At 41.8% G+C, this 21,473-nt stretch overlaps 1 protein-coding gene across 1 annotated transcript in view; it reads right to left on the reverse strand.

The window, feature by feature from the left end:
• Positions 1 to 3,267: 3,267 nt before the first annotated feature.
• xirp2a (xin actin binding repeat containing 2a) overlaps positions 3,268 to 21,473 on the reverse strand; it is a 55,279-nt gene continuing 37,073 nt past the window's right edge. Inside the window, exons 6-12 of the mRNA XM_044019015.1 lie at positions 17,644 to 17,781; positions 15,935 to 16,021; positions 15,088 to 15,157; positions 14,624 to 14,727; positions 4,872 to 14,100; positions 3,417 to 3,550; positions 3,268 to 3,335 (exon numbers count right to left, since the gene is read on the reverse strand). Of these exons, the coding sequence (XP_043874950.1) occupies positions 3,456 to 3,550; positions 4,872 to 14,100; positions 14,624 to 14,727; positions 15,088 to 15,157; positions 15,935 to 16,021; positions 17,644 to 17,781 (9,723 nt within the window). The 3' untranslated portion in view covers positions 3,268 to 3,335; positions 3,417 to 3,455. The remainder of the gene's footprint in view (positions 3,336 to 3,416; positions 3,551 to 4,871; positions 14,101 to 14,623; positions 14,728 to 15,087; positions 15,158 to 15,934; positions 16,022 to 17,643; positions 17,782 to 21,473) is intronic.

A 21,473-nucleotide genomic window follows, 5' to 3' on the forward strand; every position in this document is an offset into this window, starting at 1 on the left:
ATCCAATTATCGTATCAAACAATTCCTGAGTAGTTGATTGTGGGTTTATTTTCACTTGTCATGAAACACTGAGCCCTATAACCATGAGGAAAGGAAATGAGCTCAGAAGCAAAAGGTTGCTGGTTCAATCTTTGGATGGGCCGGTGCTCTTGTGCCCAGCTTGTGTGTGTTAGGACAAATTCACCATCACTAATTGTTGTGTGTACAAAAATGTCTGATTCCTAATTTTATGCTATATGAAGGCTACTGCAGGTTCTTCTACACTTGTGTAAGTGCATAGTGAGATGAGAGACATTCCGATGACTAAATCCTACAAACTCAATCCTTTAAATATCACACAAGCTTCCACTCTCAGAGTGACAAGACAATTACAGCAAAAAAAAACAGTGTGTGCTCTGCGTCATGTCATGGTTTGAGGTGTTGTCTTCATCTCACTTTTTTACAAGTATATTTTTGGAGCTGCAAACCTGGTACAGTTTCCTGGTGAGGTTCCAAGCGTGCTGAGCAGGTACTATGCGTGACGTATGCAACCTAAACCGTGCAGTGCCGTGCCAAGGCAAGGCGGGACCATAGTGGAAAAGGGCCATAAGGTGAGCTTTGCCTTTTCTGCTGAGGTTTCATGTATCTGCGTGAAAACCATTACATGTGTGAAACGAATCCCTTCAGAGTCACTATGAAGAACATGTGGAATATCTGCAGAGGCTTAATGTACATGCGGGTGTACGGTTATTGATTTAAGACACTTGGAAAAAGGCTTTGGTGACACTTAGAGACAATGGACCTCCACACTAGGTGGCTCACATGAATATGAAAGTCTTACTATGCTTTATTATTTGTTGCCTGTTGCATCCGTTTGGTAGGTTTGTCAGGAGCGATTACAATTAAAAATGTACAAAATTATATTTGCTCTCAACTGTCAAAGACAAAAAAAAAACATTATGAGGGAAAAGAAAAGCCTAATTAAGAACATGCCAAACAGCATTCCTGTAAAAGATGCTGAATTATTGACTGCACAACCTTTTTCCCCATCTGAAGGGAAGTGTTAGCACAGGCAACACTGAATTTGTAAAGCCATCAATTTTCTGACAACAGAGTATAGCTTTTTTGTTTTTTGCTGGTGTTATTAACATTGCAGTATATTCTCTTTGCAGCCAATTACCCGGTCTGTTCATGCTGTAACTGAGCGGAGGGAAAAAATATGTCAAAGGTGACAAAAGCAGCCTAATGGAAAAATCTGTAACCCTTACAACAGGCCTGCTCAATCAGTGGGAAATCAATATGACTTTCGCCAAAGAGGTCTCAGCTGGACTGTGTTATCTAGGTAGGCTATACATCAAACTCGCCAGCCATACAAACGGGGGGACACAGCTAAGTAGCTTTAGCAGCTCCTCCTCTGTGTCTGTGCTGATGGAATAGTCATACGTTGTGGAGTTCATGAAACTTTATTTCACACTAGGGAAATGGGGAAAAGGGAGAAAAATCATCTTTATTCAGACACAAACCAAAGCTGACAGCCATACGTTCAAAGAAAAACTTTCAGAACATTTTCAGAATAAAAAGCCTGTTTAAATCAGTCAGCAAATAACTGTGATATGCATAGTAAGTGACATCCAAGGACAAAGTGTCCACTTTCCATTTCTGTGCACACCAGGTGCAAACAGTCAGCATCAAACAAAGCTACATATTAATAAAGGAGCAGAAGTATGGATTTAAAACTCAGTACAAAACAAAAGAAAACGCTAAATTAAATCAGAGCGGTTCAGTTCATCTCTCCATGGACACTGTTGTGAAATTACATGTGGTCAACGCTGTCAAGTTAATAATGGGCTGGATTCACATCTTCATCGTCGTCATCGTAGTATCTATTCCTCTTTATCTGCTCCTCCACCGTCAGATCCTCGTCGTCATCGGACCACAGAGAAGCTCCTCCTCCGATCTCCTCTCTTCCCCTCACGCCTCCCGTTTTATCTGCTCTTTCTCTCGCCCCCATCCCGAAATCCAAAAGGTCATCCAGCGCTGACGCCGATGTCGCCGTCTCCGCGGCAGATTGACTCGCGGTGTTCGGTGTGAAACTGGACAGCAGGCTGGAGTTGCTCGTACTTAGGACGGCGAAGATGTCCTCGAGGAAGCTTGATGTGCCAGTCGTCGGCTTGCTGGCTTCGCCCGTGTGAGCAGACGCTCCCTCGGCTGTCTCTGCGAAGAAAAAAGTGTCTGCGTAGCAGTCTGTGGCTTCAGTACATTTGGCACCCGCCGGCACAAACGCATCATCTCTCTGTGCCAACTGCAGCACTTCACTTGGCATCCATTTTGATTCTTCACAGTCATCAGCCTGGAAGAAATCTGTTTCTCTCGTTGTATCTGAGTCAACAACCGTCTGTTTGTTGTCTTCCGTCTCACTAAGCTCTTGAAAAAGGACTTCCTCGTTAATCTGTGTCTGACGAATGTTATTATTATTATTGTTGTTGCAGTTTGCGTTGTGTTCTGCCGTCACCTTCTCATCCATTAACGTGTCCTTTGAACCCTCCGCATTGTTCACCCCTCTGTCCATCTCCTCCTGTTTTTCCCCCTCACCTGCCGCGTTTCCATTTACTGTCACTTCCTCTACCTTTCCTATACTCTCCTCCAGCACTGCTCCACCATCGCTGCCTTCACCTTGTTCTCGCTCTGCCTCTCCAGGCCGCACTTCAGAGTCCATTTCGGAAGCCACTTGTGCTGTGGCCTCAGGGCCGCTGTTTGATTCTTTAGTTTCTTGAGTGTGAGCAACACTCACTGGGTCCTCAGTGACTGCCACAAGGGAGACAGGAATCTCTTCAGACTTTCCCCCATTCTCTGTTAAATAGACACTCTCCTGCACCTTGTCATTTTCCTGGGGTCCATTTTGTACTTTAGCTCCAGGAATATCAGCCTCTTTCAACGAAGGCTTTGCGGGATCATATTCCTCAACCGAGCCCTCCTTAGGGGGCCACAACGGCTTCACCAACTTCAATTCATCCTCTATAGTGAACGCTTTCTTTGGCTGATCTGTTTGTGGAGGCCACACTACAGAAATCTTACATGCGGGCTTTTTGTTTTCCTCCAGTGTTTTGCTTATATCGTACTCCTGAGTGACTACTGGGCTGTGAACGGCGGAATATCTGGAATCCATGACTTTCTTTTCAGGTGATGGCGATTTGACGTTTGTCTTTTTGTTGGAGTTCTGCTGGTTCTTATCACTCCAGAGTTCTTTGTGTGGTTTCTGTCCAAATCCTTCGTCATAATTTCCTTTGGACTTGAACAGTTGTTTGTAATGTGGTTTGCAGTACATCCGTCCATGGAGAGAGGCATAGTTGCCAAGGCTATTAGGAAAGAAACAAGACAGTTAAAATAATAGTGTCAAATGAAACAACAACGCTGTGGGCTCTGTGAGATGGCCTCACCTCAGTTTGCCTCTGCAGTGTTCACAACGAAAGCAGCTTCTATGGAAGGTTTGTTTGTCTGCGATCAGTGACTCCATGGGGTAGACCCTCTTCCGACACACCCTGCACAGTTCGGACTCTGGAATTCGAGTTTTCTGCACAAGAAAGAGGAGGCAACAGTTTATTTAACAACAATTTTCTGTTTTCAAAGGGACTTTCGCCCCAAAGCAACCAGGCAATTTTGGTGTAAATTAGTGCATAAAACAGATAAGAGAGATGAGGAATTGGTCTGTTTTACACTGCATTAGTTTCAGTTAATTGCTAATGTAAATCAGAGCAGTGGGTATCCGTGCTGTTTTAATTTGTGTCCTTTTAAAAACAAACACTGTCTTGTTATTTGCCATTATAAATGTGGACATAAGGACTTTTCATTTGCATATTTTTTTTCCATGAAAATATTCTTTTGAGTTTGAATCAAAACCAGAAAATAACTAAAGTAAATTAATAACAAACATAGCCATATGGAAGTCGGGTGACTAATTAGCTGTGGCAGCAAAATCATCACTGAGTGTTTTAGAGCTATGCTTTTTCAACTAAAAATCCTTTTTTTTGTCACTGCAAAATAAAATGTGTATTTTTTGGCCACATGCAAATTAATGTAGATTAGTGCAAATGTTGATTACAGTTCCACATGCAGTAGGTTGATAAAGTTAGCAAAGTTTATAATGAATTCTAATAAACTTGAGTTGAAATGTACATTTCCTACTTTCCCTGTAACTGCTATTATAGCAGTAGAGGATCTTTATAGTAAATAGCTATGATAATACAAATAACACTACTATTACTACTATTATTACTACAACTACTTATAATAATAATCAGTATTAAAGGATAGTACAGCAATAAAAAAACTGAAATAAACCAAATAACATGTTGCATATAGTGATTACTGTCAGAATTAGAAATTGACTTGTCTTTACAACACATTTGTCAGACTGGCAACTACAACTGTGCAAATTTAACACTGACTATGTCTAAAAAAAGTTATTTATCTGAATGAACTTCATGTCAACGAAATACATCAAAACTCCTGTTTTCTTCTCCCTGCAAGCAGCTCTGTGCTGTGTCACAGTCAAAACAGCATCCATCACACAGCAAGAGGAATATTAATTCAATATGTTTGCATCGCTGCCAGCCTCACACATCAGAGGCAGGAGTGAACAGGACAAACAGTGTAACCTGTGAATATTAAAAGGTGTCAAACTGCTGCCGCCTTAACTGTGAGCTGCTCCGAGCATTAAGGGCGAGACGTTGCAAACAAAACACATCAAAGGGAATCACAAGACATAAATAACAGTGTCAGAGCAACAGTGTTAATGCTTCTTTTCTTTCCACAAAATGCTTTTTTCAAACCGAGCATGTTAAACACACCGCCACACTTGTTTAGCATCCCTCATGCTGCACAGCTCAGTTTACCCGACATGACAGTCTCCTGGTGGTGGGTCATGATCTGCGAGGTCCTTTGCTCCGTGACACTGAATCCCAGGTTCTGGAAAACTCCTTGGCCCTCAGCCCATGACTCCTGGAAGCTTCTGAGCAGTTCCTCGCTGGAGGCCTCGGGGAGCATGTCCACTGTTGGAACCTTGCCTCTCACCACGTCAGCATAGGACGGAGGGTTGCCACGGGTCACAGAGCTCCCAGAATGCATCTCACTCCTTACCTCCCTCATTATATTTCCGGTGTCGTCAATGCTGCAGAATTGCTCGGTGACTGATGTGGTTTCAGACTGATCCGCTGGCCTGCAATAAACCGACTCTGGTTCTCTTCTTTCTATTTGTTCCCTCAGCTCTCGTGCCGCCTGTGAGCTGTGCTCTCCTGTCTCAAACACATCCTTTATCGCTTTGACGTTAAACGTAGGGATTTCTTCAGTTTTTGGAGTATGTGGTTCCGCCTCTGCGTCCTCTGTATCGCTCCCAAGCCTTTCTGAAATGACAATGGGTTCCTTCCTGGAAAACAATTTTGGTTTTGGAGACTCAAATCTGTTCACCAGTTTAGTTAGGTCAATTTTTGGAAGATCCTCCTTCATGAGATCTATAATCACAGCTTCGGCGCCCTCCTCAGCATCAGGTCCCAGACGTTCGGGAATATCTATGGGATCCTTCCGAATGTAACTCTTGATCACCTCAGCTTTTTGAGCATCTTCAAAGAAAGACTTCTTGTCCCTGACTGTTTTCATGGAGTCCACCATCTCTGCTACATCTACCAACTCCTCATCTATGGGTGTTCCCCAGTCACTAAATGGGGATGATTGCTCTCTTTCTGCAGCAAAATACTCTGGTAGTGCTGCAGGAGGTGGTGGGGTGACGCCGTGAGAGAGCTTTGAGGTCGTGTCCCGGAGTTTTATCAGCTTTTCTGAGCGGCTCAGGGTTGGAGAGGGTGTCGCCCTGTTGAAGGCAGAGGTGGGCGTGTATGACTTGCGAGGAGGAGGCGGAGGCGTCCCGACAGATTTGTATGGCGGAGGGGAAGGTGTCACTCTGAGTGGTGAGTCCACCCTCCTGGATTCTATACTAATGAAAGTGGGTGATGGCGTGCGGATGCTTGCTAAAGGAGAGGCCACTCTGTGATCAGACTTCTCACTCAGGTCCTGATGTACTCTGCTCCCACGAAGTGACATTTTCTCTCCGACCACTTTCTGCTCAGTTTTAGACACACTAGCACCAGTCTTTGACAACTTTGCGGTGAATACACTCTTGTCTGGTTTTGGAAGCACAGGCGGTGTTGCTGAGGGTTGCTCCTCTTCCTGCTTTTCAACAGATTTCAAGTTGTCCTCCAAAAATCTGAACTTGGTTTGAACAATATTCTTCACATACACCAACATCTCCTTCAACTTTTTCTTACTTTGCTGTTTGGCAATTTCCCTTAGATTATTTTTCTCATCCAAGCCTATCACCCATTCGGCGAGTTCGCTTATAATCGTCGTGACAGTTTTGGTGTCTATTTTGCTTGGTGCACCCTGGAGCTCCTCTATTTGAATGAGCAGCTTCTGCATAGCATTACATTTCTCTGAATCTGTGATTTCTTTAGCACACGCTTCTTCTGTATGGGCCATTTTCCCTACGCCTTTCACTGACACAAATTTAGGCTCGCCTTTTGAATTTCCAACCTTTATCTGGATTTTATTCGTCTCTGCTGCTTGTTGCTTCATCTGCCGTGTGTGCATCTGAACAGCCTCTTGCTTCTGCAGGTTCTGCTGTGCCCTGTTTTCCATCACGACCACCTCCTCGTGCCTTTGAACGTGCTCTGCCTTCATGCTCTGCTGACTGTGGGAGACAGATAATTGGCCTTGTCCTTGATGAGTTGCTGCAGACGTTATCTTTGTCACCTTAGGCATTAACACAGTAACAGATGGTGACAGCGTCACTTCAGTCTCATTTTTGTGCACCTGCTTTGCCTTTTTCGCATGAACCTCCACTCCGGCTTCCTTCACGGGCGAAGTCACCTGACTCTTCTTTTCCTTCACTTTCATTTCTGTTTCCATCTCAACTCTAGCTGACGTGTGATGCTTGCTTTCCTGGGTCACCTTTGTCTCACTTTTCTGTGATATGCAACATTTCTCTTGCTGTAAATGCACGTCACTTTTCATTGCATCCTTTTGTACCACAGTGTCACTTTTCTCTTCTTTCTTATCTGTCGGTATTTTAAAGGTTTTCACCTTAAAACCTGGAGTTACTTTTGGAATTTTAGTAGGTAGAGAGGGGCTCTTTTTTCCCTCCTGTGTCACAGGTACATTAATATTCTTTACATCTTTAGCTTTCACTGTGACAGAAGCCTGGCTTTGAAGATTTTCCTGGACAGCACTTGTGGCAGTGCTGAGCTCCTGTACTGAAGAAGTGACCACGTTTGAATGTGACTCTACTTCAGCCTTTGAGACCACGCGATGAGACTGAGAAAGAGAAACAGTCTGATGTTTGGATGCCGTTTGATTCTTTTTTACAGAATCAGCTGAGGCAAGTATGTTTTCTGAGAGATGCTCTTTTGAAACCTGCTTTTTTTCTAAGGACACGTTTGAAGATCCAGGGCCTGATTTCTTATTTACCACAGAGATCAAGGGCTTGCTCATGGGAATCTGGGAAGGGGTTTTCTTTGCAGGTGTGAGTTGTGCCAATGTTTCTTTTTTTGAAATTGTCTTAGCTTCCTCCATCTTTTCTGTTGTCTCTTGCATAACCATTGTTTTCTCAGTACTCTGTGCTGACATAGGCTCAGCACTGGCAGTAGAGGAGGGCATATTAGGTGGTGGAGAGGTCGGAGTTGTGACTATACTCCTCTCCAGGTCCTCTTTCTCCTTCTGTAGGCGATACTTTTCCTCTGCAAGCATGAGAGGGGTTTTAAATTTGCGGGCAAATGTTCGAGCCTTGGGAGCTGGAGCAGGCTCAGGAGGAGGAGGCAGTTTGATGGGTGGGACAAAGACTTTCTCTTTTTGCACTGGTTTTACAACTGGGATGTTTGTGGTTTTTGTTGCTGACACTGCTGTTGATTCAGACTGAATTTGTTTGCTTGTTTCAATCCGTTGGATTGTTTCCTTTTTCACTTCTTGTGATTTTGCTTCTTCTTTACGGACGGCTGACACTGTTTTTTCTTGATCAGGAGGCAACTGAGTTGGTGGTGTTGGTGGTGGTGGTGGTGGTGGCGTTGGTTGGTTTTTCTGCCATTTGGGCCTAACTTTTATGGGTTGCTTCTGCGTTTCAGGTTGTGTGGGCACTTTGAATAAAGGCTTGCTGATGGGTTTGCCCACTTTTACAGAGGGAGGCTGAGGCATCGCATAAAGCTCTTGCTGCGAGGGGGGCGGAGGGAGAATATCCTGTCCACCTACTGAGGGTGGTGGAGGTGGAGGTGGAGGAGGAGGAGGGAGGAAAAGTTCAGACTCTGACTTTATGCTCTCCATGGGAGGTGGAGGTGGTGGTGGTGGGAGATCACTGTCCTGCATGGTAAAAGGTCGGGAAGAGGGTAATGTTGGATTCTCCGACACTGGCGACGGTGGTGGAGGGAGGGAAAACTCTGACTCTGACCGTGGAGGTGGGGAAGAAGGAGGAGGTGGGAAATGAATTTCTGGTCTTCCTTTTTTGATCATCCCCTTCCCTCTCACTTCAAGGTCAGACTGATCATCCTTCTTCTTTTTAATGTTTGTTTTTTCAGTGAGAGCCTTATTCTCTGTCTGCTTTTGAGATGTTGAGACGTGTTCTGATACCTTTACATTTTGCCTATGGGTAACGCTTTTCTCCGTCACTGACGTCTGCACCTGCTTGATTGTCTTTGTTTCGCACATCTTCTTTGAAATTTTCGTCTCCTTTATCATTTTCACATCAGCTGCTTGTGTCTCTGTTTGATCATTATCAGTCATTTGTTTAGTCTTTATCATAACAGGCTTAGGAGCTTGTATTTTCTGAGGGGGCAAAGCTTTTTGTTTCTGTTCTTTTATGTTCTTCTGCTGAGAGGCCCCTGTGGTATTATCTGTTTTGGCTACAGTAACTGAGTGGCTCTCTTGGGTTATTACCTGTGTTTTTACTGATTTGCTTTCGTTGTGCCTCTGCGCGTGCCTCTGTGACTCACTGCTCTGAGAGAGGTTTTTCACAGCGGGGGCTGGATTGACTCCTGCACTATCATACATTGCTTCATGCACACATTCATGCTCCCCTTGCTTTGTAGTTAATGGATTTTTCATGGGCACTTTTGTTTTCTTGTGGGAATACATACGTTTTGGATTTGAATATTGTTTTCGTTGCATCAAACACTTTATTGCCCCTTGCACATCTCCTTTTACTACCTCCTCTTTTTCTACCTGCATTGTCTCCTGTCCTTCATAAAGAGACTTTATAGATGTTTTTACATCTCCCTCTGTGCTTCCCCTGCGCTGCCTTTTCGAAGACATTGTCGGCTCAAGCAAAAGCTGGATCGTGCCTTTGACATCACCTTGTTCGCTTACTTGATGCTGGTAAATCTTTTTATCATTTGAGGCTTCATGTAAATTTTGCATGGCAGTGTAGATGTCTCCTTTCACAATCTCCTCTTTCTCCAGTTCTTTTACAGCTTGCTGCGCTTCCTCCAGGGATCTCAGGGTCCCTTTGATGTCACCTGGCACCAAATCTTCAACTGTAACTGTTTTAGTAGTTGAAGATTTCTCAAGCGACTCGAGAGCACTCCTGATGTCTCCCCTGACGATTTCCGGCTTTTCCATTTCTTTGGCTTGATGCTGGGCCTCCTCCAGAGACCTTAGAGTTGTCGGTATGTCTCCCTTCACCACCTCCTCTTTCTCTATAACCACCTTCTGATTGATAGCTTGGGTCAGGGAATCTAAGGCTGCACTGAGGTCACCTTTAACGATATCTTTTTCCTCCAGGTTTTTGTAGGTGACAGTAGGCTCTGTCATGAAGACTTTAACAGTGCTGTTTACGTCTCCAGGAACTATGTCATCCTTAGCTACAGTGCGACCAACCTGCTGCTGATTCTTCCGCAGCAGGATTTTAGTCTCTTCAATGTCACCTCCTATGATATGCTCCTTTTCCACTTGTTCCTGGGATTCATTATACTCACTCTGAAGCTGTGTCAGGTAATCCATAGCTCCCGACTCAATGCATGTGGTGTAAAAACTGACATTACCCCTTTCTGTGTCCCCCACCTTTATCCTTTTAGAGTCTTCTCCGCCTGAATTGGAGAGCAGACGGTGAAGAGTTCTGCTGACATTTCCTTGAATAATATCCTCTTTCTCCATACTAGCCCTCTCACCTTTATTTAACAGGGAATAGATAGTCATCCTCACATCTCCTTTCTCATCCTCTTGAATCAGAATACCACGCTTGGAGGAGCCTTCATTCTTGAGCAGATTGTTTATGGCCTCTTGAATGTCACCATGGATAATTTCCTCTTTTTCGACATTGATTCCCCTTTCCTGGTTGAACAGCTGTTTCACTGTGGTGTTGATGTGCCCCCGCTCCTCCTCATCAATTGTTATCCCCCTTTCAGTGGTCTCCCTACAGTTCAGGAGGTTCATCATTATATTGCTTAGATCCCCTCTGATAATCTCTTCTTTTTGGATTTGTGGACAATCCTGATTCATGAGTTTATACTTTGCCATGCGGACATCACCAATCTCATCTGTCTCAATAAGGATGCCTTGGGAGTCCACCATTTTCTGACAGTATAGCTCATGGAGTGTCTCTTTGATACTCTTACCTATTATTTCTGTTTTTTCAACACTGCTCTCATTGAATTCATGGAATGGAGTAGTCTCAAATAGCCATGTTGTTGTCTTCACGTCGGCCTGTGGGATTTCCTCCTTTGTCACTGTCAGCTCTGTGCCATCACTCTCTTTGATACTATCAAGCGGCTGCTTTTCAAAGAGCCAAACAGACTGTTTGACATCCCCTTTCATTACTTCTTCCTTTGTCACTCTCTCCAAATCATCATATTCAACTCCTTCACCATGGATCTCATCCATTGTGCGTGTTTCAAACATCCATGTGGCAGATCTCACATCGCCTTTTTGGATTTCACTCACACTAACAGTTCTGATGTACTTTTGTGACATTTCATCAGTCTCAAAACGCTCTTTGTTTGTCTTCACATCACCACCTTGAATATCAGCAACTGTTTTTGACCTGACTTTTATTTCCTCTGTAATTTCATCCAGAGGCTGTGTTTCAAATCTCCATCTGGCAGAGTTAACGTTTCCTGTGTTGATACCTTCCTCTGTCACAGCTTTAATCACATAGACCTCCTCGGAATCTCTAATTGAATCCAGTGGCTTTGTTTCAAACAGCCACCGGGCACCCACTACATCCCCTCTCATGATTTCCTCCTTGGTAACTGTAGTTACTTCATGATAATGGCCTTCCTTGTCACGGATGGCATACAGCGGCTGAGATTCAAACATCATAGTGTAATTTTTTACGTCTCCCTTTTCTATTTCATCTCTGAAGATACTTGTGATATTACTGTGTTTTGAGATGTCAGTCTCGCTGGATTTCTCTTTAATTTGATCCAGAGTGTATGTCTCAAAAATAAAGCGGCCTTTGTCAACATCACCTCCCTGAACATCGGTAACAGTACGAATCTCCCTAGCCTCTGTGACATCATCGTGGATGGCATCCATTGGCTGGTTCTCAAACATCCAGGTGTTACTGACCACATTTCCCCTCTGGATGTCCTCGGCCTGCTGCGTCTTCAGCCTCTGCATTGTCTCCTTGGAGGTGGAGCTCATGATGTCTGAGGAGCGATTCTCAAAGATGTATTTCATCCTCGAGACATCGCCTGAATGGACGTCAATTTCTGTGACCCTCCTGAAAGAACTGCTGTCCTCGCCTGTGATGTTGTCAAGATTCTCTGTTTCAAAGAGGAAGCGAGCAAGTCGCACATCTTTTCCTTGGATGTCGTCTTGTTTTACGGTGCATGTTTTCAGAACGGTCTCGGACTCAGAGTGATCACGTATGTTGTCAAGTGTCTGGGTCTCAAAGAGCCAAGTGCACGTTTTGACGTCACCTCTCTGCACTTCCTTTACATCTGACTCATTGTGTTCCACTTTTTCATACAGGACATCCATGGGCTGAGTCTCAAAGAGCCACCTACAAGTCTTCACGTCTCCCTTTTCTATCTCAATTTCCTCTTTAGTTTTGTGCTCTTCATCCTCAAAATTACCGAAAGATTTTATGGAATCAAGTGGTTGAGTTTCAAACAACCACTGAGCTGTTTTAACGTCTCCTGACTCAATCTCCTGCTTGGATATACCTTTAATGATCTGAAATTTATTGATGCTGTCATCAAATTGATCAATAGGATGTGTTTCAAACATCCATCTACAGCTGTGTACATCACCCTTCACAATCTCTTCACGCCTCACAGTCCTCACCTCATGGTAATGGCCAGAGCTGTCTTGCATTGCATACATAGGAGTAGATTCAAAAAGAACTTTGTTGGATTTGACAGAACCGCTTGTGACACCTTCAATTTGAATTTTCTGTGTTCCTTCACATTTGCTTAAATCCATACTTTCAAATCTTTCTTTATAGTTTATCACGTCTCCTTTATCAAGCTCTTCAATGTTCACAGTCCTTGTAACTTCTTTTTTCTCCTCTCTTATATTCTCCAATGGCTGGCTTTCAAAGACCCACTTCTGATGCCTTACATCACCCTTTTCTTCTTCAGATGCAACCATTTTCTTAAGTTTTCCCACTTCCAGGAGTTCTTTCAAGTTTTCCATGGGGACTGTTTCAAACAGATGTTTTGCTGATTGAACATCACCTCCTATAATGTCCTCAGAGGGTATAGGTTGATCATTAGCGTTGTCCTTTAGAGTATCCATGGGCTGGGTTTCAAAAACCTGGCAGTGTTTTCTTACATCAGCTCCAATTATTTCTTCTCTTTGATTTCGGGAAGTCTCCCATTCCTCATCCTTAATGGTGTCGAGAGTCCTAGTCTCAAAAAGCCATCTACCTTTATTCACACTTCCTTGAATGTCCTCCATAGAAATACCACATATCAGCTTTACATTTGCAGGGTCTTTGCTGATCATATCCAGAGGCTGGGTTTCAAACATCCACCGTGATGTCTTCACATCACCCTTCTCAGTCTCCTCCTTGCGAATTGTGGTGATCTCCAGCATCTCTCCAGAATCCCCCCTGATGACACACATGGGCTGTGTCTCAAACCTGCGAGTGGTTGTTTTCACATCCCCCTTAATCTCCTCTAGCTCAGACTTGAGGTTCAGAAAGTGGCTTTCCTCAATGGTTTCTGTTTTGCCAAGGGAATCTAGATGCTGGGTCTCAAAGAGATACCTGGCAGTTTTGACATCCCCTCCTGTGATGTCTTTGGTGACAACAGCATCTGCCTCCTGCTCATCTTCTTGGTAGATCTTATTCAGGTAATCGAGTGGCTGAGTCTCAAAAAGCCATGTAGCAGTGCGAACATCTCCTCTCGCAAGATCAGTCAATTTTCCTGACTGCTCAGTCGAGTCAGTTGTCTCTGTCCCTAGAGCATCCATGTGCTTGGTTTCAAACATCCATGCTGTGTGTCTGACATCTTTGCCAGCAATAATTTCCTGCTGAGCAATATTCCTCACCTCATCCTCATCTGGGGTTTCATCTTTGATGGTATCTAGTGGCTTGTTTTCAAACATCCAGCGCATGGACTGCACTTCTCCTTTGAGGATCTCTTCCCACTCCACTGACTCCCTGTCAGGACTCGAGCATCTACTTGAACTGTTCCCGTCGTTTTCAAAAATGTAGCACGCCTGCTGGACGTCACCCACCATCTCTTCACTTTGCAAATCCTTCTGTTCGGCTTCAGTCAGCTGACTCAAGTAGTCCGCTTCGAGGTTCTTGCGGACCTCTGGATGAATATGTTTATAGAGGCGCTTCACTTCGGCCATGCTCTTGTGTTTGAAGTGCTGTTCTTTACCAGTGCACTTCTGTTGGTAGACTTGTTCATGAGGTTGGGAAGACATAGCATACTCTGAAACTCTCTGTGATTCCTGCAGCAGGTTTGAGGGTGGGGGAGGAAAATGGTCTGTCACCTCATGAGCCACTGATGTAGTAGATGCAACCGATGATGCAGTGGCAGTCTTTACAGCGGAGGAAGATTCAGAGCTTGTCACTGCTGAAGCTTTAGAGGACTGGTGTATTGGCCCCCACTGAAACTGGTTGAAGTCGACATCAACCTTTGGTGTGTTTTTTTGTTGAGGAAAGAAGGACATTGTGTTGAAGTTAAAAATGAATGTCATTTTTCAGGTGTGGGTCATAAAATGATCAGAAACGGAAGCCTTACCTAATGTCCATCTTACCTTATCTTATCTTACATTTTTAATGTGAAATAATTATTATAATTGAGTCAAGTTCAGAATAAAGCTGTAAAGGAAACTAATCTTTAAGCTCATCAGATCTTGAGTCTGACGTAGACGTTTTGGTTAGGCAGTAATCTGCATCACAAGATCACTTTAACTGCAGATATTAATGTGTGACCATGATTTAGACTACATTTTCCCCTTGACGCTATGAAAAAAACTGCAGAATTTGGCTGTGTAATGACATGCAGTCTTTTATCCTTTCCAATTTATTTCCCATCAACTCATAGTGTGCACAATTTCTTTTTGATGATTTCATGATGGGACCCCCATCATCATCCTGATACACCATCAAAAACCAAAACTACCCTCTATTTAGACAAACAGACAGCATCATTACCTTGATTTCCTTGGCTGGTGCCGCTTCCTCAATAGTTTTTTCATACTGTTGCTTCAAAGCCTGAGTGGAAACCTTTGGTAGGTCCTCTCCTCCAACAAGCATAACTGAATTAGACACAAGAAGAAGGCTGCCTCATTAAGTCATTCACAGTGAGGAAGCTCAGGGGGATTAGGAAAAGAAATAAATCATTTCATTAAAATCCTGAGTAGTTTTCATTTTCTGAAACCATGCAGCGGTGATTGCCCAATTTCCACTTTCCAATGTTTTACCTTTCTGACTCTGTCCTGATTAGATTTGCTACTATATGCAATGAATGGAAAATCATCTGCGCTTCAACTCATTTTCATAGCTCATCCCTTATTCACCAATAGAGGGAATGATCATTAATTTACAGGACCAACGCAGTGCTCTGATAAAAGAAAATGTGCAAATTACAAAAAAAAAAAAAGCATAGGCAGAACAACCTGTTTCATTGTAATGATCCCCATAACTGCCAGCCATGCTGTTTTGTTGGAATCTTTGATCATGGATCACCTGCAAGAGATAGTAGCACATGATTAGTACTCTGTCAACACAACAGCCTCTGCTTATAATTAAAAGTTTCAATCTGGATGCTATTATGCAATTTATTCCCATGATAATAATATTTCTAAAACCTGTATCCAGTCAGTTTTAAGACAGTGATATTGCAGAGTTATATTTTTTTCAATTCCAACTGGTATACATCTAACCACTGAGAATAAGCGTTGTTGATAATGTGAAAGTAAAAATATTAAAACAAGTGAATGTGCATAGCTGGGACCTTCCTCAAATCTTTAAACTGTCTGACCGACTTCCTAATCTGCGTCCTCAAGTGGTGATGAGGTAATGATGAGGTAATCTCTCATGTTTTGGACAATAATGCATGTCAATCACAATGATGTCCACTCATATGTGGGGTGCTTAATCTTCTATTTACCCACTAAACGGTGACATCATTTACAAAACTGATAGAATGTTCTATGAAAGAAGAGCTGAAACTAACAATGAGAGTAAATGTGAAGTGATGTTCAGTCAATTGAGAAGTAGACTTTTTTTCCTATAGACTTCCATTCAAGTAGAGTTCCTTTTGTCAACACCAGGTGCAAACTATCCATCCATATTTCAACGTGGAAGACTAAGTACATTTTCATACACAGTCAATGATTGCCTCCTATAAAAAAGTTGGCACCTGAAGTGAGACACAGCTACTCTCTACATTAGCAACATGCCAGTGTTGAGATGGAGATGGTTGAAAGACAGTGACAAATGGTGTGTGTGGCAACCTCTCACCTCTTGCTGACTGTGAAGTATGGTTGTGGTGGGGACGACTTCTCTGGCACTGCTTCTCACTGTCACCTCTGAGGAGCTTGACATTTCCTGTCCAACACAGATAAATGAGGATGTAGAATCTCTGAAATCCGTATTCATGACTATACACACAGCATAATCTCACACACACACACACACACACACACACACACTGTGTGATGGCCCTGTGCTTGTGAGCTGGAAAAATCAGCAGGAGAGTAAGTAATTTTTACATTGTGATAAAAGATTAATAAAATCCCTGTGCAGCTGGTAACAAATGCTTTTCCATTACTGAGCTGCTTCCTGGGGAGGGACAGACTTTAAATTCTTCAACAGGAGGATTCAGGGTCGGTGGGAAACAGCAATATATTGCAAAAACGACATCAATCCCACATTAAGCCTTTCCGCCAGTGAGAAACACACAATATGAAATTGATAAAAGAGAAATATAATAAGGGGATTTTGTATCTTGTACTGTTAACATGAATGTTACATGGGTCTATAGTTCAGAAACCACTCAGTGTCAGTGTGATATCTTTCTGATGAACACCCGGTTTTAAAACTGAACACGGAAATGACACCTGTGAGGAGCGGAAAGTGGTTTCCCATTGCAGTGTAATCCATGTTAAATCCATTATTCAGCGAGATTCTTGTGCACTCAATGAATTAGCTCTGCTTCCTGTCTGAATGAGCATGGAGGGGCAGCATTGACCTGACTTCAGTGAGATCTGGATCCCAGACAACTGACGTGTTCTGGCATTTACCTCATGCACCACATGTCGGTGGCACTTAGATGAGCAAAGTTTAAGTTGCCCTCTTTGATTTGACCTACAAGAAATTCTCAGAGTTGCAGCCATAGCCACGTTTCCCCGATAAAGAGCAAGAGTGGAATGTAAATTATGCAGCAACATTCATGTGTTTCTCACTTCTCACAGAGCCGATGAAGAGAAAAGCCAGTGGAGAAAGAAAAATGTCCTTTTCATCTGTCACGCTCGCTTTCCTTAACAATTCATTGTCTACGGAAATGTCACATTCACTAGAGAAGCAACTTTTCAATGTCAGGCTTTGAGAAACTCACTTTATATGTGGGCACAAAAAGAAAATGTGTTGTTTTTTTTTAAATTGTATAATCTATTACAGGAATTATGCTACATTAAAAACTTGGCCTATACAGTTACCTTAACGAGAAGAGGAAACAGCTACTTAAATAAACTAAAACTGAATGAATGCTGGGGCTGCAAATAACAATACTTTTATCATCGATTAAAGACATTTTTTTGTGAAGGATTCAATTAATTGTTAATTAAAATGCTGAGAAGTGTCTGAAACAAAAGATAATCTGACTGTTTACTGGCATAAAGGAGCAAATCAAAGTTTTTTTTTATTAAAAAAACGATTACAATATAGCTACGGATTGAATCGGTAACTGATTAATTGTTGGAGCCAAACTAATATTTGCTGTTTCCACTTTCTTTGCAGACACAATTTGCAAATGAGCATCACTGACAAAATGTTGAACCATTTCCTTTCGTCTTTTTTATGAGATAAACACATTGCAGTAGAAATATCGTTCCGGCTACAGTCGCGTAAAATAACGTTGGTCATCTCAAAAGAGAAACATTCAGCAAAACATGATTCAGTGGCCATTTAAGAAATGTATAGGGAAAAAGAAAGTAGGTTTACATTCCCACCTGGACAGATTTCTGCTGGAAATGAAATTGGCTGACACTGGACTGTGAGGACGACGAGGCAAACTCCTGAGTCTCAAACTGTCTCTTCACACTGGCCAGGCCGCCAGGTATCGAAGACGCCTCTGACTCGTCCATCATCTATCAGCAGAGAACAGGTAATGCACATTACTCTACAGCACATATCACACATATGGGAAAACGTTACATGGGACTTCATTTAGAGGATTTGATTTGACCTTGTAAAGCAATCTCTGCTGTCAATGATTGTTCTCTGACGGGAGACTGTGTTTAGCAGGCTTGTGAATGTCCTGGTTTGTCTCGATCACATTTGTCAGTGTAACATTGTTATGCTGCCCTTATAGACCGGTTTCTTGTGTAAAAGTGATTTAACTCCACACTCCCACACACACACTTCGAATGACAAGCTGCACATTTGCTCTGAGGGCATCAGCCAATCAAATCCCATAATGCAAATATTCAAGCACAAATACCAGACAATCAAATCACATTTATTCATTTAGGCTCTGAGACTACACTGTCCAAACGGAGCTCTTGAATGGTGAAATAGATGGAAAATTATTTGTTTATTCCAGGCTGAAATTCCATTGGCACATTGGCACAGTTTTAATTCATTTACTTTTCCCTTATTTCCCCTGCACTGGTTTTCACAGGAGAAGAAATGACTTTCAGATAATTCACCTTTTATACCATATATCAAGCTCTGGAAGGAACTATTCTATTTAACTGGAAAACATAAAAGCCTGGTTTCTTTGCAAAGATGGAAAGAGTCTAAATCTCAGTCCTCAGCTGAAAAACCTACATTGACTCCTTCACGCAGTTATCTCCTTCTTGTATTGTCTATTACTTTTCAACTTAAACATGTACAGTATAAGTGGGCTTCTGCATACAGTATACTTGCTGGAAAACAGCTCTATATGCATATATCGGAATTTCAAAGCTTGCTACTCCTGGAACACATGCACGCGCACATGTTTTTTATGCAAATGAGGAGGAACAATGCAAGTCACTGCTGCAGAGCAGACCAGGGCAGTGGCATTTTGAAGGAATGTTATTAATATTCTAATCAACATACAACAGCTACATGGATATGACATGAAATCTAACATTTAAAATAACGGCCACATATAATGTCCACTTGAGCCCACACACACACACACAGTGAATTCGTAGATTCATTCATACACATGTCAGTACACAGTCTCATGGCCTTTTCCAGCTGATTGTTTTTGAATTATGTGAATAATTACAATCCCATTAGACACAAGCAATGAATTCAATCCCACACTGCTAATTTGGATTTGTCGCTAACATTAAGAGATGAACCGTAAGGAGTGCCAGACAATAATGAAGAACGAGGTTTGCATCCCGAGTCCTGCATTAGTGGCAGAAGCACTTTGGTTGAATAGTTTTTACATTTTATGGTGGGGGGGGGGAAAGCTGCTTATTTGCTTTCTTGACACACACTAAATTATAAAAAGTGAATTCCTTCATGATGATTTTGAGGCTACAGTCAAGTTGTGACTTTTTAAAGTGTTACCTTCACTTTAATCATATTTGATTTACTTTACAGCTTTACAAGTTTGCTGTTTTGTTGTTTTTTAATGTATATGGTCAAACAGCTTCTACAAAATCAGTTATATATGTATATATATATATATACACATATATTAGAGCTTTTTTCATACTGAAACAAGATTTCCGATTGTTTAAGCTTCTTAAATGAGAATATTTTATTATATTATAATATATTATATATATTACTTTACTTAATTTCTTTGCTCAGGATAACAAAGAGTCAATCAAAGAAATCATTAAAAGTCAATCATTTTGGTTTGTGGACAAAACAAGACATTTGAGAAAATCATCATTTCCAACACCAATCAACATTGTTTAAGGTCTTCTGATATTTTATGGACTAAACGATTAATCGAGAAAATAATCGACAGATTAATCGATTATGAAAATAATCGTTAGTTGCAGCTCTAATATGTATATATATATATATATATATATATATATATATATATATATATATATATATATATATATACATATATATATACATATATATGTATACATATATGTATATATATATATATATACATATATATATATATATATACATATACATATATGAAGTTCTCGTGGACATCAGCTCCTGATGAGGACCATTCATGTGCATAACCTCCATAAAACCACACAGATAAAATGAGGCGTAGTGGTTTGTTTAATTAAGCATTTTTTTCCACTGTTTAAAAGCCACTAGCACCCACTAACATCTGGCTTTTGTCTGCAGAGAGAAAAGATGTGGTCATGACACGATTCATGACATCGTGCAGAGAAAAATAACAAAATTCCTTTTGCTGGCAGTAGGAACGGAGTCAAACATAGGTTCCTCTGCATTTAAAGAAACTGTGCTTACCTGCTGATTGTGCGGGTCAGCAGAGTTTGTTTTACTGGACAGAGCTGGGCCGACTGCTTGTCTTCATGCTGACCTGACTGTCAAACGCTGCTTTCTTTTCAGACATTTTGCAGAACTTCTCTACCCTGTGCTTCATGTCCACAAAAGCCTCATTTGATAGAACTTCTCCTGGCAGCTCCCATATGTCTGTCAATAATATATATATATATATCTTCATGAAATATAACTTTCTTCAACTGCTGTAATGTTGGACAAACAAACAAACTTTGATATATTACACGTTAAAGGTTTTACACGAGACGATGGAGATGTTTTGGCAAGTGTTTTATATTTTATGTTCAACTATCATGACACAGATTTGACTGGTTTGGAAAGGAATTGTGATGATATTTGTTGGCCATACCATCAGCGCCATGGTCAAAGATAATGTCAGAGTGAGCCAATGTGAAAAGGAAATGTTCAGGATGATTAACAGTGAGTGAGTAGACGAGTGTCCTGCTCCCTGCTTGACCTCTCTCCTGGATGTTTCACACATTCTCCTGCTGTTTTGCAGTTGTCTGACTCAGATACATCTCCTGCTGCTTCATCATATGTGAACAGAAATCTCTGAAAACATTTTTCTGTAAATGGCTTATCTTATCTTAGCCAAGTGGCTCCATACTCCATACATAGATAGTGAGACTTTTTTGTTTGTTTGTTTATATCAGCATCCTCTCGAGAAGAATGCAGTTATCTATATTAACATTTAAGTGAGGGGAAGAATTGGCTTTGTGATTAAATGGCAATAAAATAAAAATTCCCCATCTTGTCAACACAACTTAAGCTGAGGCAAACAAACAACGAGAAATTGCAGGAATGGATTCACTGGCGAAAACACGTGACGATTCTGGGCAGCATCATTTAATCCCTACTTCTTGTTGCAAATTGGTAGCATATACATATATATATACATATACACACATATATATATATATATATATATATATATATATCTATATATCATATACCATATATCATATGACCGTGCCTGTCATATGATAAGTGACAGGCACGGTCATTTGTAAGAAGTGAGGAAAGCTGCGTGACGGACTGGACAGACAGAGTGACAATATGGCACTCGTGTGGATGGGCAGACGACAGCTGCAAGATGTAATGAGGGAAAAAACACAAGACTCCCATGCAGATGAGCAAACAGCGTCAGCCCTGGATGGATGGATGGATAGATGGATAGATGGATAGATGGATAGATGGATAGATGGATGGATGGATGGACGGATGGACAGTTGGACGGATGGACAGATAGATAGATGACTGGGGTTCCACTGAATTTGTCCAGCGCTAGTTTTTTTCCTGATAATTACATGCAGAGCAACAAGCCGCTCGAGGC

The sequence above is a fragment of the Solea senegalensis genome, linkage group LG2 (assembly GCF_019176455.1).
Source record: "Solea senegalensis isolate Sse05_10M linkage group LG2, IFAPA_SoseM_1, whole genome shotgun sequence".
NCBI classification, from domain to species: Eukaryota; Metazoa; Chordata; class Actinopteri; order Pleuronectiformes; family Soleidae; genus Solea; species Solea senegalensis.